Source organism: Lampetra fluviatilis, chromosome 6 (assembly GCF_964198595.1).
Source record: "Lampetra fluviatilis chromosome 6, kcLamFluv1.1, whole genome shotgun sequence".
NCBI lineage: Eukaryota > Metazoa > Chordata > Hyperoartia > Petromyzontiformes > Petromyzontidae > Lampetra > Lampetra fluviatilis.
In genome coordinates, this window is record NC_136280.1 from 3570955 (window position 1) to 3598936 (window position 27982).

Here is a 27982-nt window from a genome sequence, read left to right on the forward strand (position 1 = left end):
AGGGGAGAGGGGGGATTGGACGGGAGTTGGTGGGTGGGGGGTTGGTGGAGGGGGGAGTTGGTGTGGGGGGGTTGAAGGGGGGTGGAGAGTGGGGGTTGGTGGGGGGGGTGGAGGGGGGAGTTGGTGTGGGGGGGTTGAAGGGGGGTTGGAGGGGGGTGGAGAGGGAGGGGTTGGTGTGGGGGGTTGGTGGAGGGGGAGTTGGTGGTGGGGGGTTGGAGGGGGGTGGAGAAGGGGGGTTGGTGGGGGGGTGGAGAGGAGGCAGTTGGTGTACGGGGTTGGTGGGGGGGTTGGTGGAGACGTGTGTAGCGCCCTCTAGTGGCTGCGAGGGTCACGTGACGAGTGGTGGGGGGGGGATCGGGGTGGGGGGGGTCGCGAGCGACGGAGTTGGAGGAGACGGCATCAGGAGGCCGATCGAGGACGTGGGGTTTCTCGTTTTGTTTGTTTCGCTCAAACATCTCGCACCGACGTAGAAAACAAGGGTTCTAAAGGCGGCGCTTCCATCTCCTTCACGGCAGGTGGGTCACAACCTACAAGCCGCCGTGGTTGGGGTTTAGTGGTGGTGGTAGGGACGTGGACGAGGGCGACATCCGCTGTACGTCGCGACGCTTTGCCTGAAAGTTTCGTTGCGAGTGTTGTTGTGGTGGTGGTGGTGCTGTTGTTGTTGTTGTGGCGTTGTTCTCTTGCGGTGAGGGGGGGAGGTTATCGCGCTACGCCGCGAACCACCGCCCATCCGAGTTCGATTCCGGCTCACAGCACAACGACACCGGTGACGATCGTCCGGACCCGGTCCTGGGCCTCCTCCTACTCACAGAGGTGGTGGTGATGGTGGTGGTGATGGGGCTGGTGGTGGTGATGGGGCTGGTGGTGGTGGTGGTGATGGGGCTGGTGGTGGTGGTGGTGGTGATGGTGCTGGTGATGGTTGGTGGTGGTGATGGTTGGTGGTGGTGATGGGGCTGGTGGTGGTGATGGTGGTGGTGGTGATGGGGCTGGTGGTGGTGATGGGGCTGGTGGTGGTGATGGGGCTGGTGGTGGTGATGGTGGTGATGGTTGGTGGTGGTGATGGGGCTGGTTGGTGGTGATGGGGCTGGTGGTGGTGATGGGACTGGTGGTGGTGATGGGGCTGGTTGGTGGTGATGGGGCTGGTGGTGGTGATGGGACTGGTGGTGGTGATGGGGCTGGTGATGGTGGTGGTGATGGGGCTGGTGATGGGGCTGGTGGTGGTGATGGGGCTGGTGATGGTACTGGTGGTGGTGGTGGTGGTACTGGTGGTGGTGGTGCTGGTTGGTGGTGCTGGTTGGTGGTGCTGGTTGGTGGTGCTGGTTGGTGGTGCTGGTTGGTGGTGCTGGTTGGTGGTGCTGGTTGGTGGTGCTGGTTGGTGGTGCTGGTTGGTGGTGCTGGTTGGTGGTGCTGGTTGGTGGTGCTGGTTGGTGGTGCTGGTTGGTGGTGCTGGTTGGTGGTGCTGGTTGGTGGTGCTGGTTGGTGGTGCTGGTTGGTGGTGCTGGTTGGTGGTGCTGGTTGGTGGTGCTGGTTGGTGGTGCTGGTTGGTGGTGCTGGTTGGTGGTGCTGGTTGGTGGTGCTGGTTGGTGGTGCTGGTTGGTGGTGCTGGTTGGTGGTGCTGGTTGGTGGTGCTGGTTGGTGGTGCTGGTTGGTGGTGCTGGTTGGTGGTGCTGGTTGGTGGTGCTGGTTGGTGGTGCTGGTTGGTGGTGCTGGTTGGTGGTGCTGGTTGGTGGTGCTGGTTGGTGGTGCTGGTTGGTGGTGCTGGTTGGTGGTGCTGGTTGGTGGTGCTGGTTGGTGGTGCTGGTTGGTGGTGCTGGTTGGTGGTGCTGGTTGGTGGTGCTGGTTGGTGGTGCTGGTTGGTGGTGCTGGTTGGTGGTGCTGGTTGGTGGTGCTGGTTGGTGGTGCTGGTTGGTGGTGCTGGTTGGTGGTGCTGGTTGGTGGTGCTGGTTGGTGGTGCTGGTTGGTGGTGCTGGTTGGTGGTGCTGGTTGGTGGTGCTGGTTGGTGGTGCTGGTTGGTGGTGCTGGTTGGTGGTGCTGGTTGGTGGTGCTGGTTGGTGGTGCTGGTTGGTGGTGCTGGTTGGTGGTGCTGGTTGGTGGTGCTGGTTGGTGGTGCTGGTTGGTGGTGCTGGTTGGTGGTGCTGGTTGGTGGTGCTGGTTGGTGGTGCTGGTTGGTGGTGCTGGTTGGTGGTGCTGGTTGGTGGTGCTGGTTGGTGGTGCTGGTTGGTGGTGCTGGTTGGTGGTGCTGGTTGGTGGTGCTGGTTGGTGGTGCTGGTTGGTGGTGCTGGTTGGTGGTGCTGGTTGGTGGTGCTGGTTGGTGGTGCTGGTTGGTGGTGCTGGTTGGTGGTGCTGGTTGGTGGTGCTGGTGGGGAGCGGTGGCTGCGGCTACCATTCCCGCTCAGGGCCAGCACCAGTGGGCGATTATCCAAATCGTTCCTGGGCCCTCCCCTAGGTCGACTCGGACTCAAATGAGTACCTGGGTGTTGTGGATGGTGGCTACCCACTCGCCCTTTGTGTACCGTCCTATTTAGATATGTGTTACTCGCTAACAGCACTTGCCCTAACAGTCCGTTAAGGTCACAATGGGTGGGGTGGGATCTTTGTTCTTTGTTTTCATTCGGTGGTCAAGTTTACATTCGATAAAATTTTTTTATCAATCAAGTTGTTTACTTTTGGGGGGGGAGAGTGGTGGGGGGGGGCGGAAAAGTCGATCGGGAGGAGATTTTGACGGCAAAAAATGTCGTGGATTTGCCCTCCAACACCACCGGCGTTGCTGCTGCTGCTGTGACCAGTAACGAATTTCCACGTTCTGTTTACGTAACAAACCTTACTAATTGGCTGTGTCGGGTGGGTGGTGGTGGGGTTTAACGACACGCATTTACACGATCTAACCGAAAAAATAACCTCCCCCCCAACCCACCCAGTATTATGGATGATATCGGTCTTGAAAGCCTTTAACTTCGGCGTTTGAACGGTCGAGGGGGATGGGATGGGTGGTGGTTGTTGCGGAGCGTGGCCACAAGTTTGAATGAGACGGAGTAAGGAGACGGAGGAGGTGGTGAAGGTTGAGGAAGGGTGGCAGAGACACCTGAAATCGACTTTCAGGTGCCCGTGTATCACGGTCCGGGTAAGTTGCCAAAGTTATTAAAGCCGCCGGGGTCGTCTGTAGTCAACGTGTCGCCGCCGATTGTGGGAACGGGGGCGAGAAAAAACATGCGATTCGCGTACATTCACGGCCTTGGCTACACACAAGGATATATCTACACACACAATCTTGTGTAAGTCGCATACAATCGTATACCAATACCCCCCCCACCCCCACCGCTTTATAGCCGTTTAAATGGATGTTGGGACAAGAGTTGTTAGCGAGTAGCAACTATCTTCTTGGTTCTTTCGGTAAAGTCACGTAGAAGGGAAATAATAAAATAATAATAAAAACATAATAAAATATTAAAAATAATAAAATAAAATTTTATATAGTTTTATTTGTATTATTTTATTTCCCTTCTACGTGACTTTACCGAAAGAACCAAGAAGATGAATCCCTGCAGTCACGAAAGCTTTAAATCGAAAGAGTAGCAACTAATTATGATTTGAAGATTTACACTATGAGATCTCTTTTACCAGTGGCAAAATATAATGGTAGGTTTTTACCCTTTTAACTGGTACAAAACTGACACCTTTATTCAAGTCATTGCAAACATGATGCCTTGAATAAAGGTGTCAGTTTTGTACCAGTTAAAAGGGTAAAAACCTACCATTATGATTTGAAGCTTTCGTGACTGCAGGAATCCATACTCATTGGATCTTTCGATAAAGTCACGTGGGTAGAAAATTAATAGGTGACGACGTTGCAGCAGTTTTTTCTTGCTGCGGTTGTCCCACCTGATGACGATTGCTTGTGTTGCGATCGAAACGTCGTGATCTATTAATTTTCTACCTACGTGACTTTACCGAAATATCCAAAAAGTATGAGTAGCAACTATTTAAGGCCGCCGCCACTGCCAAACGAAGGCGGCCACATTTGTCAAACCGGTGGGCGTTGTTAGAGTATTATGCTGCACGTTGCCACCACGCAACTCGTTTTAAGGCCGAGCCGACCTAGGGGGGAGGCGCAGTGCGGGATTATCCTAGGAGCAAAGTAGCATATGCTACGGACCCCGCACTTTCAAGGGCTCCGGTTCAGTGATTCTGCACTTGCTCTATCACTACAGTACTATGATGGCTTCAACTTTTATGAACGACTGGGTGTTTAAGGTTAGCGATTTGTCGTATTATCTGGCTGTATAGCAAATGAAAAAAATACAATTCACCATGCAAGTTAAACATGTTTTTTAAAATATATTTGGGTGTGTTTTTAATTTATTTATGGCCCCTTTATAACATTTGCTACACGCACTCGCTTAATCCGCGGCCCTTGGGGATGCCCCCAGGGACCGGTTCTGACAGCCGGGTGGGTCCCTGCTGTTGGTCCTGAAGGCGACTTAGAGTGGCCGGGTTCGCTGCGCAACCACTCATCCCTCCACTCCTCCCACCACCACCCCTCCACACGTGTTCACTCGTGTGCAAGCGCTCGACTCGGACATTTAATTTATATCGGAAAAGTGGGAATGAGCAGTTGCTTTGATGTAGAATGGGCGCTGCTTTTGTTTCAACTTGTCTCAAATAGGTCGGCCCTGTTTTTGTTAATCGGTGCCCATTTCCTGAAATGATTTGTTTGCACTAATTTGCACGGGTGGCCCGGGTGAACCATGGGTGAACACGTAGTATTGTTATCTTTTATATATTTACCATATTCTAGATATTCATAATTGAATTATTTGTAAAAAAATATATAAAGACGTAGCAACAAACAGGCAATTCAACTTCACCTTTTCTGAATGTTTTTCTCTCTCCACTCAATCGGAGTTTCTGCTTGCTTAGTCCTCATTTCTTGCCTGAGCCTTGCATGTCCACCCCACATTCCTTCATATCGTGGTTTATCATTTCAAACCATCTCCTTCAAAACTTGCCTCTCAGTTCCTGGGGGGTGCTTGCCTCCCACCACATTCGTTACACTTGCCATCTGGTATTTTTTAAAATTATTATTTTCGGAGAGTTTCCGCAAAATTAATTATGCTATGGATTATACAATAATATACAGCGCTGTATCGATGAATTGATAACAAGACATTTTTAAAAAATCAGATTAGAGCCCCCATTGAATTGACTGTACGTTATTTTGCAAGGCGAATGTTTTGGGTAGAGCTCAAGAGCAGCGTGCTACGAGTGAACCGATCGAGGTCATCAAAACGGGGAATGAAGAAAAACGGGGAATGAAGAAAAACGGAGCGCCAATGATACAACAACAACAAAAATGACACATTTTGTATTTAAAAGTTTCCCACTAAATATTGATTTTCAGGAACAAGAAAGGCCTGTGTTTGATTCCCGACTCTGGTACATTCCTGTCTGGAGCGAGCGCCGTTCTCCCCTCTCCTCCATGGCTTTCCTCTGGGTGTTCTCAGTTTTTATAGGAAAGAAAAACACAATGTCACTGGTATTGGCCAAATATCAGAATGATCAACAAATACCTGCAAACTTCTCCAGTTGGGATTACACATTGCAACATTTTCCATGACTACGTTTTGCATGGCTATATTTTTTCCTGCTATAAATGTCCAAACCGTGGGCCGTTTTGTTGAGCTATCATTTGTGGCCAGGTCGCTTCTGGAAAATAAGTGAATACCCCAGTGGGGTTTGCCTGGAAAGATGGGGATGGTTTCGTTTCATTTGTATGTGTTTGGGTTATTTGTTTACCTTTCCTGTACTCTTTGGTTTTTTCGGTAAAGTCACGTAGGTAAAAAATAAAATAAATGAAAAACAACAAAATTAAATCACGACGTTTCGGAAGGAACACAAGCATCCGTCATCAGGTGTGACTGCTCCAGCAAAATTACTGTAGCGTCACACCTGATGACGGATGCTTGTGTTGCTTCCGAAACGTCGTGATTTAATTTTGTTGTTTTTTATTTATTTTATTTTATACCTACGTGACTTTACCGAAAAAACCAAAGACTATGAATCCTTGCAGTCACGAAAACTTCAAATCTAGAATACCTTTCTTGTACTTGTCACTACTCTCACGTTTTTGTATTGTTGTGACGTTCTCACCCGCTCCTACTGGATGTATGTGAACAAGAGCTTTATAGCTCATCGGATTCCTCCAGAATAAATAAACATTCAGATTCAGAATAAGTGTGAGAACTTTGCTGGACTCTCCTGAAAGAGAGCCTTGATATTCAGCGATACTTCCTTGGGTAAACAAGTATAATACAAATAATGATAAAGGATGTCACTATTTTAAGGGCATGGCTTACATTATAAGGGTCGGTAAGGCAAATGCTCAGAATGCACCCAATCTTGTCTTGGCGAATCTCGGAAGTTATGCAGAGATGCGTCTAGTTAGTATTTGGTTGGGTGAACAACAGGGCTTGCCAGGTATTGCAGGCATGGCGCTGCTAGATGTAGGCCAGGAGATGCCGAGTGAGTGTCACCTCCTCGTGTGGTGGGTTTTCTCTGGGGTTCCCTGGCTTCCACATGAAGCCAAATACTCATGAATGGAATTGACCAAACATCCCAGTGCTGAAGAATAGGCTTTACCCTTGCTGGCAACAACGCAGGTGTTAAGGTGTTCAAACACGAAATGGACACTTATATATTGCAAGCCATCCATTGACAGCCTTCTCTATGGCTCTTGATAAGATAGTTACATTCTGAAGACAGGGCGCAACAGTAATTACTTTAAATGAGGTCAACCCAGACGTAGAATCACTTCTTCAATCTACTGATTAGTACCCAAATGTGAGGCTTAAAAATAAAGCCGTCCCTCAAGTCATCGCTACAATCGCTTACATAATAACAACACTCATAATTGCTTTACAAGTCAGGGCACTACGCTTGGTAGGGAACGTCATTGTTTGCGTTCCAACCCATCCTGAAAATCATGCTCGGAGGACACTTTTTAACATTTGTTAAATAATGCTCAGTGGAACTACATGAAACACCACTTCTGACAATGAACACTTGTTTGCTTCTCATGGGTTCTTAAAGCCACTCCTCAGGAATGCAAAAACAGACAATGTGGATCTGTGCTTGTTGGGAGGAAGATTGTTCTGGCAGGATAAGTGAAACCCGGGCGTCGTATTATTCCCGTTCTCAAACACTCTGACTGTTCGCTGGTCACTTACTTAGCCGGCTTACGTAATATAGAATCCATTTTATGGTTTACATTTTCACTTTAAAGTTTTCCATGTTCCTGTCCGTAATTTTTAATTCTCACGTGGTTAAACCTGATGAAGGTAACCTTTAGTGATGATAATACCTATTAATGCAAATTAAATTCCACTTTTTGTTCCCCTGGCACTCGAAGGCTTCTATCCCACAGGCGACCTTGCAACAAACATATGTTCACGCCTCTTGACTTAAATGCCTCTCTTTATGGACCTGCACGATGTTACTCACTCGCCAAAAGTCAGGGACTTGGGAGTCCATTGATTTTTAAATCACCACTTGAGACGAAAAAAAATTATTCATCTTTACAATTGCTCAATTGCTACATATTTGTAAATTTTTAGTTGTAATTTGTATATTTCCTCTTTTTAAAAAAGATTTTATTTATTAAAATGCCAGTTTTATCCTGACGGTTTTTGTATATAGGGGCCATCCATTTAGTACGTACGCAAACATCTGTCAAAACTTGACCCCTCCACCCCCCTCCCTGTACGCACGCGTACTCTTTACATCCCCTCCTGCATACGTACGCTTGACGCATGCCCCGAATGCTATAGAACGGCCGATATTTAGTCCACGCAGAAACGATCAAGGATTATTAATATTAACGTGTTTAAGCAAACAGATAGTCCACGGCCGGACTATCTAACTAATTTGAAGGCCAAAGTAGACATTATTATCGAGGCTTCACCCCCCCCCCCCGTTTCCTGTGCGTACATTTACAGTCGACCCCCCATACGCAAGCGTACGCATTTGGATTAACCCCCCCCTCTTCCCTCCATGCGTACGTACTAAATGGATGGCCCCATATTTGTATTCTTGTAAAGTGTAGTGGGACAACTTTTTCTAAAGGTTTCAATAACGCATGGCTGCGTTGAATTGAATCCTCAACTCCGTGAGAAATCATTCCGAGCCTGCAGCACACGCATTCACTTAAATGTAAATATTTTTGCAAATATTTTTTTCTCTTCTCGAAATAGGAATGTCAACGAGGAAGTAAATCATACCACAGCGGCCACTGTGTGGGTTTGCAATGAATGTCAACGACCCAGGCACGGCAAAAGAGAAAAAACATTTTTTTTTGCAGATAAAACTGGAGCAGGTTTGTACAATTTGACTCAAAAACACAAACTCCCGGCTCGCAGGTCCCGTTATCGGCAGCCTTGTACATGACCGAGTGGAAAAAAATTGCTCCAAAGAACCAGGACAAACAAACCGATGAAACCGTCGTGACAAAGCGGGGACGTGACCGCCCCCCTGTTATTGCCGCAGAATTTCGAACCGCCGTCCGGGGGGATGAAGCTCAACAAGCGGTGCCTGACGTACTACGCCAACTGCGACTCGCCCGTCGACCGCCAGGGCTACCTGCGCAAGAAGGGCGAAGTCCACACGTCCTACCAGCGCCGCTGGTTCGTGCTCAAGGGCAACCTGCTCTTCTACTTCGAGGCGCAAGGCGACCGCGAGCCGCTGGGCGTCGTGGTGCTCGAGGGCTGCATGGTCGAGCTGTGCGATGCCGCCTCCACGGACTACGCCTTCGCGCTGCGCTTCGAGGGCGCCGGCTCGCGCACCTACACGCTGGCGGCGGGCGACCAGGACGAGCTGAAGGCGTGGGTGCGCGCGCTCACCACCGCCAACCACGGCTACATGCGCACGCTGGCATCCGAGCTGGAGCAGCAGTACCTGCTGCTCGTGGGGCTTGAGGGGGCCGACCCCACGTTGCTCGAGGATCAGGGGCCGGCGGTGAAGCTGGAGAGAACCAGGAAGGTCAACGGTGAGTGGCGGCAGCTGCGGCAGCAACGGGTTTCTGTTGTTGTGTCAAGATCGTCGGTTTAGTCCCACCGCTGCCACCGTCAGTGGCTTTTACACGTCAAGTGCCGGTGCCCACAGGATTTTTATTATTCGTGACGGTGATTCCTTACGGGGCACGGGAGCTGTGGGTTAAAAGTGTGCGCACAAAGAGCTTTAAGACATGCACTGTGTGCTCTACCCTGCCACCTGCCTCGCCTAGGATCCTCTACCCAGGATTCTGGCTAAAGGTGGTTGGTGATGGCTTTAGTAGAGCACCGGGCCAGCACCACTGAAATTGTGGGTTCGAAGCCAGGCAAGCGCCTGTTATTAAAGCGAATTCTCTGCCCAGTCACCGATGACTGCACAAAAGAACATCTCGACAACATTTTTTTTTTTTACCAGATGGAACCCGATTCCAACTCTGGATCATTACAGATTCTCATATTGAGCAACAGTCTTTGCAGCGCATAAAATTGCGTGCTTTTAGCGTGGATGAGTGGCCCATTGAAATTACTTTGAAAGTCGTTCTGTGACATCATCTATCTGGGGCTGTTCTGCGACACGTGGTCGTGGTTCACCGCAAGAGGTCCGAATTGTAACGTAGTCGCCTCGATGTCACGAGAACACACGATGTCACGAGACCAATTGTGGCAGAGAACTAAAAAAAGAGGCAACTAACTTCAATTCCAAAATGCCATTTTTCACCGTTTCCAGGGATGTTGAGGCAACACTTCAGTTTTGTGTCCAAACTAATAGTGGAGGCTTATTTAAAAATTTGGCAGATTGTCAGCGTTGCGAAAGCCCCTTGTGGTCCGATTGCTTTTCATTTGCGTCACAGGGCCGTTAGTTTTGGCATCCTAAACATGATTATTTTAGTATTTAAGCTCGAGTGTTTATCGTGTTACCCTTGAAACTATCGTATAGCACTCCAGATCAAAGTTGGCCTTCAGAAAACCACTGCCACTTACATTTTTCTAGGCACGATTTAATTTCCCACTGTCTGGCTTCAGCAAGGTCAGACAGACTCCGCCGGTGCGAGCGTGGTCCTTCTGATTTTTGGCAGGGCCACTTTCGTTCTATATTTTGTCACAACTGGGGCCAAATTTCCTAGCACAGTGCATCTCGTCGGCAAGAAAAAACGGCCTCTTGAGTCACGTGGTGACGGCACACGTTTTGTGTGTGTTTTAATGCTTTCCAGCGAAGGCATTAATGCATTAAAAATATTAATGCATTAGCTCTGTCCATCTGCCTGTAGCGTGGCGGGGTGGGGGGGTGCGGTGGGGGGAGGGGTTCATGATAACTCTTGTAAAGATGATGGAATAGAAATTTGATTTTTGTTTTTTAAAAAAAAACCTGTGTTTAAATATAGAAGCCTCTTCGGCCAAGGTGATAACATCACAGACCGTGTGCGCACGTTGTTACATGCACCATAGTCTTACTATGTCATGTGTCGCACGCCAAGTGTATTTTGGCACAGGTAAATACCGTTTTGGGAAACAAATAATAATTTCAGATGGGGACCAGGTGACATCTTGTCATCTCGCTGTGCACCTTCAAACGTGACGTGACTGTCACGAAGTAAATACGTCCGAGAACAAACGCATGCCGGAATGTGGCTACAGAATCCACACATCAGCGTGATTTTTCTTCCTTGTTCAACCCCACCAGGGCCACTGAAGGGCAGGTACAGCAGCGTGCCATGGGACGCTGACGCCGCCAACGCGCGACCTCGGGCCTCCACGGAGGCGCCGCACCCCCCCGCGACGCACACGCCCCGCCGGTCGCATACGGTGAAGGCCCCCTGCAGCAGCAACGACACTTCATCGCGTCCCCTGCAGTTGCCCCCCTCGCCGAGCCTGCTCCCGTCTGCCTCGTGCAACAACCTCAGGAACGGTTTGCTGCCGATCGGCTCCGCTGCGGGCGGCGGCGAGGACGCCGATTCGTCGGGCCCCGAGGCCCAGCCAAATTTCCTGCAGCTTCACCGGCAGTACGGCGCCGCCGTGTGCCAACTCAGGGAGCAGTGGAAGCACAGCCTCGCCAGCGACGCTCGGGTCGGCGGCCCGCCACCGCCGACTCAGTGATCGCGAAAGCCTCGAAGAATCGTGAGCATCGATTGCGCGCGCGCGCGCACTAAACTCTCAAGGAGCTCGCCGCAGTGGGGAGTCGCGCAGAGCACTGCTCGGCACCGATAGCCTCCGTCCCTCCATCTTCAGATCAGTGGACCGTGAACGACCACGTGAAGATTGCCCGCCGTCTCTTTTTATTCTTAATTTTTGTTGTTAAATGTGGCGGCTGTCCGGGTGAGCTGTAATCATTTGTTTTTATGTCACTGTAACGGTATCCGAATTTGGCCAGGGACTTCCTTGGATACAAGTTAAGAATAGAATGTGCGCCTGTGTCCCTGCGCTGTTGAAATCCCAGAGCCTTTCTAGTACGAGGGTATTAAGTTTGTGCCCAAATAAACGATGGCACTTTATCCGGGCGTGGGTGCGAACCCCCCCCCCCCCCCTCTAGCACAGGGGGTTTAACTGTCGCGTTGCAGTGCGGTCCCTTTGGGTCTGCGGTGCCAGTGCTGTTTTTGGCTGAGAATGAATCACGATCCCCCCCCTCTAGCATTTAAAACTGTTGCTCGCCCTCCGAGATAGCTCTGTGACGTCCGCTTCCATGAGCCCCGATGTCAGACACGAATAATTGCACTGTTTGACGAGAGGCGAGAACACGCGTACTTGGCTCTCACGATGCGATGACGACAGCACAATTGATATAACATTTTGGTGGAAACGAGATTGCCCTGAAGGCTCACTGGTTGTTCTACTTGCTATCTACAAGAGGGCCCTAATGAGCACCCAGTAAGAATCGTGTATCGTTTCAATACAATAGGAGTAATTAATAATTTGATATAGATGTACGGGACGATGCATTTATATTATAATGGTGAATGCATATGGTAATAAAAAACAACAACACATTAGTCAATAACATTGTGGCCTTAAAAGGAAAAAAAAATATCTATAATAGGCGGCGTTTTGGGCAATAGCTCTTCTTTATAGCACAAGAAGGGGCATTTCCAGAAATGTCACGTGTATTTTTCCTTTTTAAGTCCACAGTGTTATTGACGAATATGAGTTTTGTTGTTGTTATTTGTGCTTGAGTGCCTCTGCCAACGCATTAGCAGCATCGCCAAATAATTTGTTCAATAACTCACCGGGAGCAATCCCACCGCCTTGACTTTTAATGCTTTTATTCCCACAAACGAAGCCTTAAAATGCATGTCCCCGAATAATGTGTTTCATTGGATATCACCAAAGAAACTAGTCCAGTCTCGCCATCGTCAGCTGTGTTTCCAACATTGTACAGTGATACCTCGGTTCACGAACGCTTCTGTTCACGAACAACTCGGTTCACGAACAGAAAAGTTCATAAAAATATGCTCCGGTTCACGAACTCCACTTCGGTTCACGAACAACTCGGTTCACGAACAGAAAAGTTCATGACAATATGCTCCGGTTCACGAACTCCGCTTCGGTTCACGAACAACTCGGTTCACGAACAGAAAAGTTCATGACAATATGCTCCGGTTCACGAACTCCGCTTCGGTTCACGAACAACTCGGTTCACGAACAGAAAAGTTCATGACAATATGCTCCGGTTCACGAACTCCGCTTCGGTTCACGAACAACTCGGTCCACGAACAGAAAAGTTCATAAAAATCTGCTCCGGTTCACGAACTCCGCTTCGGTTCACGGACAGGAGCCGCGGCCATTTCAATGCTATTTCCAGGCTGTCACATGGTCGTGACTTCCTGTAGGAAGATCGTGGAGAGAAGAAGAGACGCAGGAAGAAGTACTGTGAGTACTGTGAAGACACTTTCAGTGACTTTTTGCTTTTTGGTGTGCTTTTTAGCACATACAGTACTGTACTGTACTACTGTACTGTACAATACTGTACTTACTGTATTGTACAGTTCACCCGTTTGAGTGCTTACTGAAGTCATCTCAAGCAAGGTTAGTGTTCTCTCTTTATACATTACTATACTGTACAGCACTAATGTGTATTGTAATTTGTTTCATATTTTTGTGCTTCAAAAACCAAAAAAAAAGGTCAGAACGGATTAACCGGATTTACATTGAACCCTGTGGGGAAATGTGCCTCGGTTCACGACCAATTCGGTTCACGACCAGAGTCAGTTCACGAATTAAGTTCGCGAACCGAGGTATCACTGTATTTTTAACTGCCAAACATATCCTTTCCAGCAGTTTTCTCAAATGTTTTGCACAATATAAGAAAAAAGATTTCTTACACAAAACTAGTGCTACGTTTGGCATATTTATCGTTAAACAATAATTTGCAATAATTTTAATGTGTTTACAAAATGAATTGCATGCTTGGGACACATTTCAATATTTACTCCTCGCACAATTATTTGCAGGAACACAGCTGATGTTAATTCCACAGCGAGAGTGGCAGATACATAAGCGTGACTGGATTTTCCATTTGCTCGGTCACACCATAGTGACCTTATTTCAGTTCATCTTCTCAAGGAAACACCTGAGAATCGACCGATGTGAACCGAGCGTGGCACGTCACAAGCGAGAGGCGAGTTTGTGATTTTTGCTACGACGCCAGTGTGCTGCGAAACCTCCCTTGGTAAATGTTAACTTGGCAGGGTCTTCGCTTTCACGCCCTTCGTCGTAACAGCACTTTGGATTCACCCATTTTGGTCTTCAATATGTTTTATCATCGTTTTCCAATCTCTAAGTCCCCATGACAAGACTTTCTGAGCTGCGTTAATGGTTATGCAATGACAAATTGTGTTTGAAGCGATGATAATGCACTGCACTTGCCTGATGATTGCTAAACAATTGCTCCCTGTGCCACCGGGAGCACCGATTGAAATGAACCGATGTCTTGTTTGTGTGTGCATTTGAATATCACGTGACGCATCCTTGATTTGAATCGGTGCTCTGTACGTTACGTGAGAGACATGCCTAGCAATCGTTCGGCACGTGCAGCGTGCAACCAACTTGCATGTGAAACGAACGTAAGATTGGCAAATACGGAGTGGAAAACCGTAATGGGTCATGAGGACAGAAGTTTGGGAAAACTCATGTAGATGAACGTTTGGAGTTGGGAGTCGAGGACAATTAATTCAGGTTCTGCTTGAACGTAACAAAGGAGGTATCTGCAGGGATTCATCTTCTTGGTTCTTTCGGTAAAGTCACGTAGAATGGAAGCAATAAAAATAATAAAAAATAAAACCTAATAAGATAATTCAGACGCTGTCTCCCCGACAGACCTGGTCTTCACCTGATGACGGCTGCTTGCGTTGTGGCCGAAACGTCGTGAGAATTATTTTATTATGTTTTATTTTTATTATATTTATTGTTTCCACTCTACGTGACTTTACCGAAAGAACCAAGAAGAAAAAGGAGGTATCGCCCGACGTTGCGGGTAGGTACGGATTCGACCACGAGTCTTATGGGAGAGACGACACAAGGGAGTCGAACTTGCTTCCTCTCAGGTACGAGCTGGGGGGAGCTGCATTCAGTGCTGTCTAGAATACGGTTGCAAGTAGTGAATGCAGTCCCTGTATCACACGAATGCACAGAGGCGCTCCTAGTTTTTTTTTTCTTCCCATGGGGATTGCCCAGGGTAGGCGATGTAAATAAAGGGCCGAAACTCATTGTCAATCCGCTGCTGAAGAGGGAGGTCTTCCCACGCCATGTTGATCATCAGGGTTGTTTGGTCACACGTCACCGTGCTGGTCATTGCCATTATAAATGGAGGTATAACACTTGCTGAATTACATTTTTAAAGGCGCGTGCGGTGTACCGCATATGAACTCATTGGAAGTGCGGACGCACGTCTTAGAGTCTATACGGTGTGTTGGAGAAAGTTGTGGAGGTTCATGTACAATTGAATGGACACTACATTTCTGTTTACATTGTCTTGGGGTATTCAGTGAAAGTGCATTCACGCACGTGGCAGAGAAACTGGAGAATGAGCTGAAGGTAAACATTTTGTTTGGTATTTTAATGCCTCCATGTCGCTGCATTGTTATTGTTTGTTTACTAGACAAACCTTACCAATTGGCTTTGTCGAGTGGTGGCGGGTATAACGGCACATTTATATTTACGCGATCTAACAGAAAAAACTGATGGTTATTGACAGACGTCTAAAATGCCTCATCCAACCAGTTTTGACAACTCCACGTGTGTGCGTGCGTGCGTGTGTGACATTTCCTTTATTTGCGTTTGTGATGGGGTGATGTAAAAATTGTGTATTGCACTACAACTCTGGCTGTCCGGCTTCGAGATAACTGGATGCTTGCACGTGACATTGGTACATGGCGTCTGAACCTGCCTCGGTCGGGCCTGACCTTGCGAGTCTCAGAATGTTATCGCGAGAGCCTTGTGCAGGTTTATGACCTCGACAAAGTACTCCCGTGTGCATGAAGCTGCCAGCGTGAACGGCTTTGTGTGCGGTGCCGACCTCCGTAGGTGTTCGCTGACAGCACTTGCCCCAAACGTGGGTTTTGCACACCGAATGAGGTATATTATTGTGTATGTTGCAAAGCACATGCCCAGGGGCTGGCATGTTTAAATACTCCTTGTGCCTGCTCGGTTTAATTTGCGTGAACAATTTCAGAGGAAACTCGTTTCTCAGTTTCATTCACAATGCCGAACACAGGCCCGAACGATTCGTCAATTGAACATGGAATTTCACGCTCTCACAACGGACGCGTTGACTGGTGCGTGTAAAAATAGTTCGTGCAAACTTTAGCAAATTGTATGCAAATGAAGATGGCAGAACATACAAAGTGGATGATGTAAAATAGACAGGAAGGACTCAATTGGAACCCCAGAATTCTTCCAGGGGGGAAGTGATGAATTATTACACTTCTGCAAGGATGTGTATTTTTAGAATGAAACTTCCCACAGGTTATGAATGCCTTAAAAGTGATATTCCTATACCAGCAATATCTTTGCAGGTGCTTCGCCTGATGGCCTCAATGGTCAGGGTTGGTTTTTATTATTGGCTGGGGTTTGCAAGCCGGAAATGCAAATAGCGTCTCGCGTTTTCATTACTTTAGATCAAATTATTGCCGTGTTTAATAATGTAATCTTTTTTTAGTGTAGCGTGCGCGTGTTTGTGTGTTTAATGATGTACGGTTGTGTGTCATCTTGAATTTCGCACGCTTTTCTTTCTGCTGTTGTGTAACCGCTGTACAGCGGCATGTTCAGGGTACGTGTCCCCCTCCACACCGCTGGCTCGTACAAACACGTAGCTCGCAATATACGCGCATGGTCCTTTGTTAATCCGCTGTTGGATGATGACCTCCCCAACGCCTTGCGGGTCACAGGGATAATTTGACCACACTTAAATTAAACTTTTTTAATTTTACCAGGTAAGGCCTCGCTAATCGACGTAGCTTTTTTTCCGAAGCGACGTGGCCACATATGATAACTCGACGAAGTGGCCTATCATGTGGACATTTATAAGTCGGGGGGGGGGGAAAACTGGAGGACCCGGAGGACAAATCCACGCGACCGCGGGGAGAACGTGCAAACTCCAAATATTCGGGCGTCAGAGTCGGAATCGAACACACGACCTCCTGCATACCAGGCGAGGAAGTTAACATCGTGCCAACGGTGGTGCCCACTGACGAGATCGCGCTGTCAAAATACACACAGTCGTGGTGTTGGTGATGAGTATCAACAGTCTAAAAGCAGGGGTGCGTTGTGCTGTGAAACACAAGTTGTGTTTGTTAATATGGACAGAAGAAATCTGTAATCCCGTTATTCGCCAGACTCGGGGTCCATTATAATTACACTATAAGCATCATTACAATGACGTGAAATTAATTCATAATGGAATGACACAATTACGATCGTAATTGATCTTAGATCTGGCCTTTTTAACTGCGCGTAATGTTGCCGAGTTCAGTTGTATGTCAGTGCTGCGAGCGTTGTGTTTGGTAAAAAAAAAACATTCGTATTTGTGACTGAAACTTCAAATGAGCAAATTGTCATTGGTGTCATCGGATGCTCACTCGTCACTTTTTCATTTTTAATTAAAAAAAGAGATGACTTGTGTGTGTGTGCGCTTGTCAACGCTTACATTCTCCCATTACCTTGTTGGCGCGTTTCAGAATTGGAACCGAACATGAGGTTAACTGCGGCTCCATTGACCCACGGGCGTTTGTGGGGCCCTTGTGCCCCCCCCCCACACACACACTTTCATTGCACAATTCACTCAGAACCCGCGTTTGTGGGAGCTAAACCGACAAAAAGGTGCAGTGTTCGCGCGCATTAAATAGCAGGTTACGGGTACCATGTAGTGAGCTAACGTGTGTACAAGCACTGGCCTCGACGGGGCCTGGTTTCATGGCTGTTTCTCAGCTTCTGCCTCCCGTGTCCACATTTTTTTTTAATAGCCGGGGTGCGGCATGGGTGGGCGGGGAGGGGAGATGGATCTCGTGACACCAGCATGTGCCGAGGGCATGCGTTCTTCCCTTCCTCTCAAAACCACTCGCTTCCTGTTGTTTGAATTTTACTGAACGTATCTCCCCCCACCCACCCACCTACCCCCCACCCCCAATCATAACATTACCGCCACATTGACCGCGCTTTCATATCTCATAATGGAGATACCGGCTGCCGTTGACACTGCGATGCAGTAGCGCACGGCAGCCCCCACGATGGGGACTTCTCCCAGCTTGTCTGTGCTGTCGATTCCCTTGGTCCCATGTTTCAAGTTCAGGATAAACCAACCCTCCCTTTGATTTCTCTGCCTATGACCGTGGCCCGCCTCTTAGCTGTCAAATAGTGCCCACTGTTTCCGTGCACACAAGTTCTCGATATGTTGCGTTCGGATTCTATTTGAATCGGTTACTTGAGTGGCATGGAACAAGTAATGGAATAGATGAGGATGCCGATTGGTGAGATGTTTCGCCATGTGCTGCAGCAAGTGCCGTGATGGAAAGCAACACAAATATAATAATGTTTCGTAAACGACTCTGTCAAACTAAATTTCGATCTAAATTTTAACAAAGATGTTTTTTTTTTAAAGGGCTTCATGTTGCAGTTATGTTTCCCGAGTGTTTGCTGTTTTAATCTGAATGTACAACATCACTCGCGTCTGTGTGCACTCGCGTTCCAGTCTTTGATTCGTGTCTGATCTGCGTTGACACTGCGGTGTATTCATTTGGTAAATAACATAATATGTTGATGACACTTAAAAAAACAACTAAACTTTCGGCACGGAACATTGATGTGTTGGATGCACATTTTAAACTTTTTATTTTACCATGTAAAGCCCACTGAGCCGTGCAGATATTTTTCAGAAGCGACTTGGCCACAAATGATGGCTCGACGAAGTGGCCCATCGTCACGTGGGAATTTATAGCAGCCAAATACTCTGAACGCGTGATGTCGATTCTAAATATGGAGGGAAAAACCGGAGGACCCGGAGAAAATTCCACGCGACCACGGGGAGAGCACGCAAACTCAAAACATGCATGGGGTCGGGATCGAACCCACAACCTCCTGTATAGCAGGAGACGTAGTGAACACCACGCTGCGTAACCAGAATGTATGTAGTTTTGAGAATGTTGGGTCACACTGATTATAGTTTGGGTGAAATCTCACTTGAGTCGAGTGCAATCCATTCTGGGCAACTCTGGGTTGGTGTCGATGTGAGTGGAGAGTTTACCGTGTACAGTAGTGGCACCACCTTCATGGTGAAGGAATGAAAATGTCACCATGACGAGTTGCAGCACCCCGATGGTCATGGGTTATAATGTCGAATTAAACAAACACGATTATTAAACCGGATTGTCAAGCGTAGCAGGTTAGTCATATCAACCCCGATTCCCTATTGATGTCACAACAATCGGACAAAATGTTATTTGGTTCTTTCGGTTAAGTCACGTCTAAAGATAAAATAATAAATTAAATTAAATAATAGAATACGACGTTTCGATTGCAACACAAGCAATCATCATCAGGTATAATGAAATAGCGACATAATATCTAACCAGAAAACTATAGACAGACATATTAGCAGACAGATATCACAAGATACATACATAGCGAGAGCAACACAGGTGACAGAGAGGGGTGATCGTCTCTGTGGGGTGGCCTTAAATAGACAGAGGGGGGGCGGAGGCAGAGAGAGGGAGGGGGGTTAGAAAAAATTAGCATATCAATGAGTGGTCCAAAAGAAAACGTGGTGCTGCGAGTACGATGGCACAGCAAGCAAGCCTGAAAATCAGGAGAAAGACACACTAAAATTAAATAACCTAGTAAAATATCGAAATGTAATGTAATACAACACAGAGGGTCGGTCAACACACAATTAACGCATAGCCTGGTTGATTACGTATTTCAAAGATTGCTAAGTTAGAATTTGAGTGTGAACATTCTAAAGAGGACACAGGCAGAGAAAACAAGTCGCCAGAGAGAGAGAAAAAAGATAAGCTTAAAACTTCCCCGTAGAAGTGGTTCAATCTTAATTTTAGAACTTTCGTGACTGCAGGAATTATTATTTGGTTCTTTCGGTTAAGTCACGTCTAAAGATAAAATAATAAATTAAATTAAATAATAGAATACGACGTTTCGATTGCAACACAAGCAATCATCATCAGGTATAATGAAATAGCGACATAATATCTAACCAGAAAACTATAGACAGACATATTAGCAGACAGATATGTATCTTGTGATATCTGTCTGCTAATATGTCTGTCTATAGTTTTCTGGTTAGATATTATGTCGCTATTTCATTATACCTGAGGATGATTGCTTGTGTTGCAATCGAAACGTCGTATTCTATTATTTAATTTAATTTATTATTTTATCTTTAGACGTGACTTAACCGAAAGAACCAAATAATAATTCCTGCAGTCACGAAAGTTCTAAAATTAAGATTGGACAAAATGTTGTTGATTCGTGTTTAATACTCTTGAGCTTTGGAACATTTAGGTTTCATTTCTAAAGAACACTCATGACAGGGAATTCTGCTGTGGATAGAGAGAGCTATTGCCACTTATCTCAGGTCCATATTTTAACGAATTGTCAGATTCGAAGAGGCTTTTTTGGCCTCCATATTCACAATTTCATCTCGGTGCCACACTCGATTTTTTTTCTGTACATTTAGATTCATATTTTGGTGCGATCGGATCAAATTAACAGGCATTGAATCCCCCTTTCTCGACAAGACGGCAATGATGATGATGCACCAGCGAGTGATGACTGGATTCAGATGGGGGGGGGGGGAGATAAGTTAAGTTTTGTGACTTGTACACCGAAAACGTTATCTTATGGATTACATTTATCTCCGCAGAATCGTGACAGATGCCGCTACCTCCGCGCAATTTAATTTGCGAACAGTCTTCAATCTTCCACATTGTCGTGGCAACAATAAATAAGCGTCGGGAGTGACGAAGCCCACGTTTTAATTACCGAGCAGGCAGCATCTGCCGCTAATATCCATCTCGGGGGCCGTCCGCCCTCTGCACGGCGTTCTTTGAGTAAATTGTGTCTCGTTCCTTGGGTAAATTGTGCCTCAACATCGGCATCATCATCATCGTCGTCGTCTGCCATGATCATTCTACTGCTGCATGAATGCATCAATGGGTCGTTGCCGTCTCGAGCGATCCTGCAATTCACAAACGAAGCGGCTGAATCGCTCCTTAAACATCGTTCCTTAAACATCGTTCATCGTCCTTTCGAACGACTCATGCTCATCTCAACCCAACTTGCTGCTGTTCTGTCTGACAACACCTGGGCTACAAGGGACATACACGAAGCATGCCAAGGTTTGAACCCATCGGCGGAAGATAACGTCTCATCTGTAGATGGTTTAAAGCCCTCACGTTATACAATTACTAATTGCATTTCAGCACGGAACATCGCTGTGTTGGATATATGTTAAACGAATTTGTTTTACCAAGCGAGGCCCACTGAGCTATACAGCTCATCAGAATCGACCTGGCCCCATCACAAATGATAGCTCAACGAAGTGGCTTATCATCTTGTGAACATACTCTTAAACGCTTCGTGTTGATTCTAAATGTGGACGGAAACCCCAGAGGACCCGGAGAGAAAAATCCGCACGACCACGGGCAGAACACGCAAACTCCAAACATGCAGCAGGTGTCAGGATTGGGATTAAACCCACGACCTCCTGCATACCAGGCGAGGTAGCGAACATCTTGCCACCTTGACGCATCTCCCAGAAGTCGTCGTTGGTCAATCCACGCCATGGGTGGAAAAAACCCGATTTTTCCAGCGGCAGACATCGGGTTTTTTCTTTAATACAATTAAACCCGATTTTGTGGAATTAAAACCTGGTTCAATGAATACGAAACTCTGATCCAAGGCTTAGGCTGCTTCCTCGTCGGTGCTGCTATCGTACTCGGGGGGCCGTCGGGCACGGGGTTGTCGTAGAATGCGGCGGGCAGGTTGGTCTTGATGGACACGAGCTTCTCCCCAATCGTGGGCGCCAGTGAGTTCCTTGGCTTGGCATGGATGAAGCCCATCGTTGAGAAGTGCGGTTCTGCAATTAGAACCAATTAAACCGGATTTCTCCCAATCTCAGATGATCGGGTTTAATATAAAAAGACAATTAAACCCGATTGTAAAAAAAACCCGACTGTGCCACCCTTGATCCACGCTATGATCCACCAACAGCCCTGTCGAGTGACCTTGTCTGAAGAGCGGAGGGGTTGGGGCGCGTACAAAGAACTACATTTGGTCGACGACACAATCATAAACTTTCATCAAATGTTCGACGTGGCGAGGGCAGAGTGAGCAACGTCGTGCACTCTGCTCTGGATCTGTCTGCGTGGATGAGGATGGTAGGCATCGCAGCCTTTGGTACCGGTGTTAACAATTGCACCAATTATTTTTTTGATTTATAAAAATTTAGGAGTGGGGGGCTCAGCCTTCAGCGCCATGCAGCCCCCCCTCCCCCCCCCCACTTCTACGGGCCCGCCAGATTGATATGCGTCCTTGATTTAAAAGCCAGGTTAGAATTAATTCAAATGTGACATCTATCAAACTATTAGTACACGTTATTTCTGTGTGCTTTTAACAACCCACTTCCTTGCTGAAATAGATTGTATTTATTTTCATATCAAAGGATTATTTTTTATAATATCATAAAGGAATGGGCTTACACTGGATACAGTAATAGATTCATGTGATTTAACCAGGTTCTCGAGATCCCAATGTTCGGGTTAATTGCCGGCAGAGAGAATGCACGAGTGGGGGAGCCGTGGTTCGATGTTCGGACTTCCACTCGGGCGTGAACCCCACGGAGATTCACCCGTCTCAGGCTCACTGAAGCCACGTTGATGTCCCGCGTTCAGCCAAGTGGGGGAGCAGTGGCGCAGCGCTTGAGCGCACGAGTTCGTTCCCCGTCCACAGCAACGTCAGATCAGTCGCGAGCGAAACCCCCAACAAACGCAGCGACTAAAGCGGTGGAAGAAAAAAACAAAACCGACCAATTCATCGCCACGACCGCACGTGGAAGCCCTCGTCCAGCAGCCGATTGACAAATGTACGGGCCTCTACGAAAACCTTCAGGATGGAGAGTGGACAATTGACCCACGTGGTGGAGGCTGCAGGGCCCCGTGTCTCCGCCAGGTGGCAGAGTGACTCCGCGCGTGAAACTCTCCTCCCTCCGTCCCACGACCGAGGTCGTTTTATGGAAATATCGGATGAATTGTATCACGCCACTTGTTACAAACGTTGAGCAGTGCCGGATTATCCCAGAGGCAAAAGTAGCTACACATGCTACAGGCCCCGCACTTTCAAGTGCCCTGCGCTAAATGCTCTCAAGCTATAAATTCCGGTTCAGTGAGTCTGCACTTGCTCTATTACTATAGTACTATACCGCCTTCAATTTGTATGAACGACTGGGTGTTTAAGGTTACCGATTTGTCGTATTATCTGACTGTATAGCAAATGAAAAAAATACAATTACTTTACTACGCAAGTTTAAATTTTGTGTTTTAATATTTATGTGTTTTTTTATATTTAGGGCTCCTTTATTACATATGCTACAGGACCCGCAACTAACTTAATCCGGCACTGACGTCGAGCCAAACGTTCCTCCACTGCCGGACGAAGGCCTCACCCACGCCGCGTCGGTCGTGGTCGGCGTTTGTCCGTGTCCTCGCCACGCTCGTCCGTGTGGATATTAGCTGGTTTATTCCAGGATGTTTCTGTGGCGCAGTCGTCGCTTTGGGATGTTCTGTGTTCATATTTTAAATGAAACTTGAAACTTGATTTGGCGAGCAACTAATTTCCAGTTCAGAGTTGAGACGTGGCCAAAATATTCCAACTCAATTGCGGCCGGGTAATTACTGGAGATTCTGTAATTCCCGCGAAATTAACGCAGCTCAGAAAGTTTGAAATAAACCCGAATAGTGTCGTGGCATTAGTTAAACTAGTTATTTAATATCTGAAGTAACGAGCATACTAGTACCGTACACTGTAGATTACTAGACGAGTCATTTCATTACACCGGTTACACACATTGATGATGGGATTGAGTGGCGACCCATTCCACTGCACTACGAACACATCAAACGAGCCCCCCCCCCCAAACCAACTGCCACTGACCAGCGTGGTGAAGTATTATCGATTAACCCCCCCCCCCCCCGTGACCGACACAGCATCAGGATGGCAGTGGCTAGACAAAGCGGCTCGTGTAAACAACAACAACAACAATAATAATCACGTGGAATACATTTCCAAAAACGGAACAAAATATGTGTAAATACTGTGTAATGTTTCGAAGCGAGGAATGCATTTCAGTGTGCGTAAAAAAATATATTGTTTTTATGGGCACAGGTTTTGTGGCATTGCAGCTCATCAGAAGGCCGTAAGCCACTCCGCTCTGTGGATGCATTTCAGTGTGCGGAAGAAATAAATTGTTTTTATGGCCACAGGTTTTGTGGCATTGCAGCTCATCAGAAGGCCGTAAGCCACTCCACTCTGTGGATGCATTTCAGTGTGCGGAAGAAATAAATTGTTTTTATGGCCACAGGTTTTGTGGCATTGGAGCTCATCAGAAGGCCGTAAGCCACTCCACTCTCTGGATGCACTCGTACCATCGTGTGGTTGACATGGTGCCTGGTGCAACGAATTAAATGCCTTCCCCCAACTCCCTGGCCCAATTTTCTTATTTATTATAGCGCTGCGTCTTGGGACCCTCCCCGTCCCTCCTTATAGCCCCGCGTCTAAGGCCCCCTCGGTCCCGGGCACCGTTGCAAAGAGCCCGGACGCCCGATTGCAGCGACGCATCTGCGCGGACGCAGTTACGGTCCTCGTTAACCCAGGGGAGTCCTGCCGAGTATCACGGCTCCTCAGCAGGAGGGTCCTGCTAAGTTTCAGCAGTAAATGGGGGTGTGGTGGTGGTGGTGGTGAGGGGGGGGCGATGATAGCTACGTGTTTACTGTAGTCCCAATTGATCAATTTGCGGTGTCATTTTTCAAAATCTCTAAGTTTGGATCATGAAGCGGGTACACAATGGCCTATTCTTGCGATTGACGTCAGGATATATTTAACGCCCACTGAGCAACAGGCGGCGGTGTCCAGTCGCAGCAGTACAGTATAATTAATAGACTAATAATACAGACCGCAGGAATAATCAGGGCGGCCGCTGGAGTCGAACCGCGAAGCTCTACGAACAAAAGCGGCGACACCAGCTACCGCCGGGCCGGTTTATCGACCTGAAAAGTTCCACGTTGCAGCACCCGGCCAACTTTGGCCCAGACTTTCGTTCAGTCAGGCAGTTCCTTTACATTTAATACAGGGGGTGAGAGCCCCAATGAGTTTGTAAGTCTCACTCACAAGGGAGACCTGGGGTTACAAAGGGAAATAACTAGACGAGTGTAGAATAATTTTTGAAAGCACAATGTTACATGGGTCCAACTGACTGCGGTTAAATTGCTGGCCCTCATTCAGCAGTGGATTGATCACGGCCGATGATGATGTTGGCTTATACGCGAACTGCAGAGCTATTGACAATCCCAAATACTCTATGATGGGCAGTAATTGTAAAACAATTAATTTTAAATGTGCCAAAATCACAAAACAATAGAGGCGCGCATGCATCACCACCGATCATCCCATCTGTTGGGCAAATTAAACTCACTCATCTCTCGTGGCGTTTTCGCGATTGTGCCACATGTGTATATATATACTTCTCCGCCACGTGGGGGCGAAACGTCGAACAACACGTGGTAAACCACCGGCAACACACACACACAAAAAAACCCCAGTCGAGATCGGTGCTATCTTTTTTTTTTACAAAACTCAAGAAATCTGAGATCACACCGCCGGCAAATTGGCAGCGTGCCTCTCACAAAACTGAATGTTGACGGACGAGGAATTAAACTAAGTGGGGAAAAAATAAAAACCACGCTCACCGGGGGGTTAAGCACGAGTACACTTTTCACCCTAAAAAGTTGTTGTTGTTGTTGCAGTTCGTCGTATTAAGACGTCAGCGTTTGCTCTTCGTTAACTGGGCTCGAAAGCCTCTGTGCAATTACACATTGTAAACAACAACAACAACAGAATATTTATCGCAGCCTAAGGTGCTCACGGCCAACTGGGGTCTTTATACTGCCTTGATTGGGGGGCACAGTTTACAAGCAATTCCCCCCACCCCCCCCCCCCCCGCTGTAATTGGTCTATTTCGCACGTGTACTCACCATTGTGTCGTCAAAGAAAACCAAGTCGCCATTCGCCACGAAGTGACGGTGACGTCAACCACGGCGCCTGTACCAGGCTAGGTGCACTTTGAGGCTATCACGTGAAGGGTCGAAGGCTCGCTGCTGCTGGCAGGAGGAGGTCTCGGGACAGACCCAACAGGTGCCACGAGTTGGCCGACTGAGATGATCGGTAGATGCACCACCAGCTGTACCCCCTACTGTGCCAACATGCTGTATTTTATCCGCACGGCGCTCCGCTCGTTGTTGTGAGCGTCGCTCCTCTGCCCTCCGTCGTTGTTGCTGGAGGGCGACTGCCTCACACTGCCCAGCAGCAGCAGCAGCGTCCTTCACGAGCCTCCTCCTCCACAGAGACCGATCTTGACACCGCTGGTACCGGTCATCGGCAAGTCTACTCAGCTCCACATCCTCCCGTACCGCATCAGCTCCATCTCTTCTCCAGCCCGTGCCGTGCCCGTTTAGCCTCCCTCTATGCGGCCAAACAGAAGCTGCTTGGGGGCATGCGGTGGCTGGGGCATGCGGTGGCTGGGGCATGCGGTGGCTGGGGCATGCGGTGGCTGGGGCATGCGGTGGCCGGGCATGCGGTGGCTGGGGCATGCGGTGGCTGGGGCATGCGGTGGCTGGGGCATGCGGTGGCTGGGGCATGCGGTGGCCGGGCATGCGGTGGCTGGGGCATGCGGTGGCTGGGCATGCGGTGGCTGGGGCATGCGGTGGCCGGGCAAGCGGTGGCTGGGGCATGCGGTGGCTGGGCATGCGGTGGCTGGGGCATGCGGTGGCTGGGGCATGCGGTGGCCGGGCAAGCGGTGGCTGGGGCATGCGGTGGCTGGGCATGCGGTGGCTGGGGCATGCGGTGGCTGGGGCATGCGGTGGCTGGGGCATGCGGTGGCTGGGCAAGCGGTGGCCGGGCATGCAAGCTGGGCATGCGGTGGCTGGGCATGCGGTGGCTGGAGCATGCGGTGGCTGGGAATTACGGGCTACATGACCCAAACAACCCATCAAAACACACACGGACACACAGCCCCGTACAGCCTCCTGCGCAGACTGTTGGGGCCAAGTGTTCGTGCCAGCGAGTGAGAACCCACTTTAATGTTCCTTGACATACCGCACCATGCAGGTATATTCATTTGAGGCAGAGTAGATCTAGGCACGGATGAGGAGGAGGCAGGCCCAGGAACGGTTCGGATAACACCGTGGTACTGGCGCTAGGCGGCAATCGAACTCAGGCGGTGGTCGGGTTCGTAGCGGCAGTACACACACAGACACCTAATGCGCGCATATGCCATTGGTGCACTCATCACTGGGCCGTCACGGTGGCTAGGAGATGTTAACTACCTCGCCTGGTATACAGGAGGTCGTGAGTTCGATCCCGGTCCCGACCCCGACACTCCCTCCACATTTATAAATACGCGTTTAGAGTATTTGGCTGCTACTATCAATTCCCACGTGATGATGATGAGCCAATTCGTTGAGCTAAATTAGTTTATTTTTAAAGTTTATATATCCCTGTTTGCCTCTATGGGTACGGCACTCTCTATCAGTGTGTGTGTGTCCATCTCTATCATCTCTCTCTCTGTGCCTCTCTATCCTGTTTTCTGCATGTAGCGCTCTTCGTGAATTCCTCAACTCCTCGGCCTAGGGTGGTGGGAAGTCTTTGTACGAAGTTCTCACTGCCAAAAACATGACACGTCTACTGCATACAATACACAGCACTGCACGTGATAGTGTAATTCACACGTACATACATTCATGCGACGTGACGTCCGCGTTTAATCGCTCGACTCTGCGATTGTTATTGGCAATTTATTCCGCGTGACGCAATTAGGATAACTAATTGCGCTTCGTCTGGTGGTCGTGACCTCTTAGCAGAGATGGCGGTGATGTTGCCGACGACGATGATGATGATGATGCTGCTGATGATGGTGTTGAATTTTCATATTCATTTTCGTGACCACAATACACGTAACCTTCGCCCCTTCCGTAAAGACAAATCAAACCACATCGTCGATTTACGCATCGTGCATGCGTTCAAATAACAATTGCAATTATTTTAGCCAGGAAAGCATCACCGAGTCTCGATACACTTTTATTTTCTGTCCGGGAGGAGCCTGCCACGTACGTGGTGGTGTTCGTCCGCGCGAATTTCAGTTCGTGAACGTTTGGCTTCCCACGTTCGGAATAGAA

General features: G+C 48.2%; 1 protein-coding gene across 1 annotated transcript; it reads left to right on the top strand.

Moving 5' to 3' along the window:
- Positions 1-371: 371 nt before the first annotated feature.
- PHETA1 (PH domain containing endocytic trafficking adaptor 1) lies at positions 372-17373 on the top strand. The gene is made up of 3 exons (XM_078857537.1): positions 372-515; positions 8539-9037; positions 10723-17373. The coding sequence occupies exons 2-3, from the start codon at positions 8563-8565 to the stop codon at positions 11133-11135; spliced, it is 888 nt and encodes a 295-aa protein (XP_078713663.1). The 5' UTR covers positions 372-515; positions 8539-8562; the 3' UTR covers positions 11136-17373.
- Positions 17374-27982: the final 10609 nt, after the last annotated feature.

Bases quoted from the DNA above. Each gene is read 5' to 3' on its own strand.
- PHETA1 (XM_078857537.1), top strand. From the start codon at position 8,563: ATGAAGCTCAACAAGCGGTGCCTGACGTACTACGCCAACTGCGACTCG. The intron at 9,038-10,722 runs GTGAGTGGCGGC...CAACCCCACCAG, and splicing joins GAGAACCAGGAAGGTCAACG to GGCCACTGAAGGGCAGGTAC.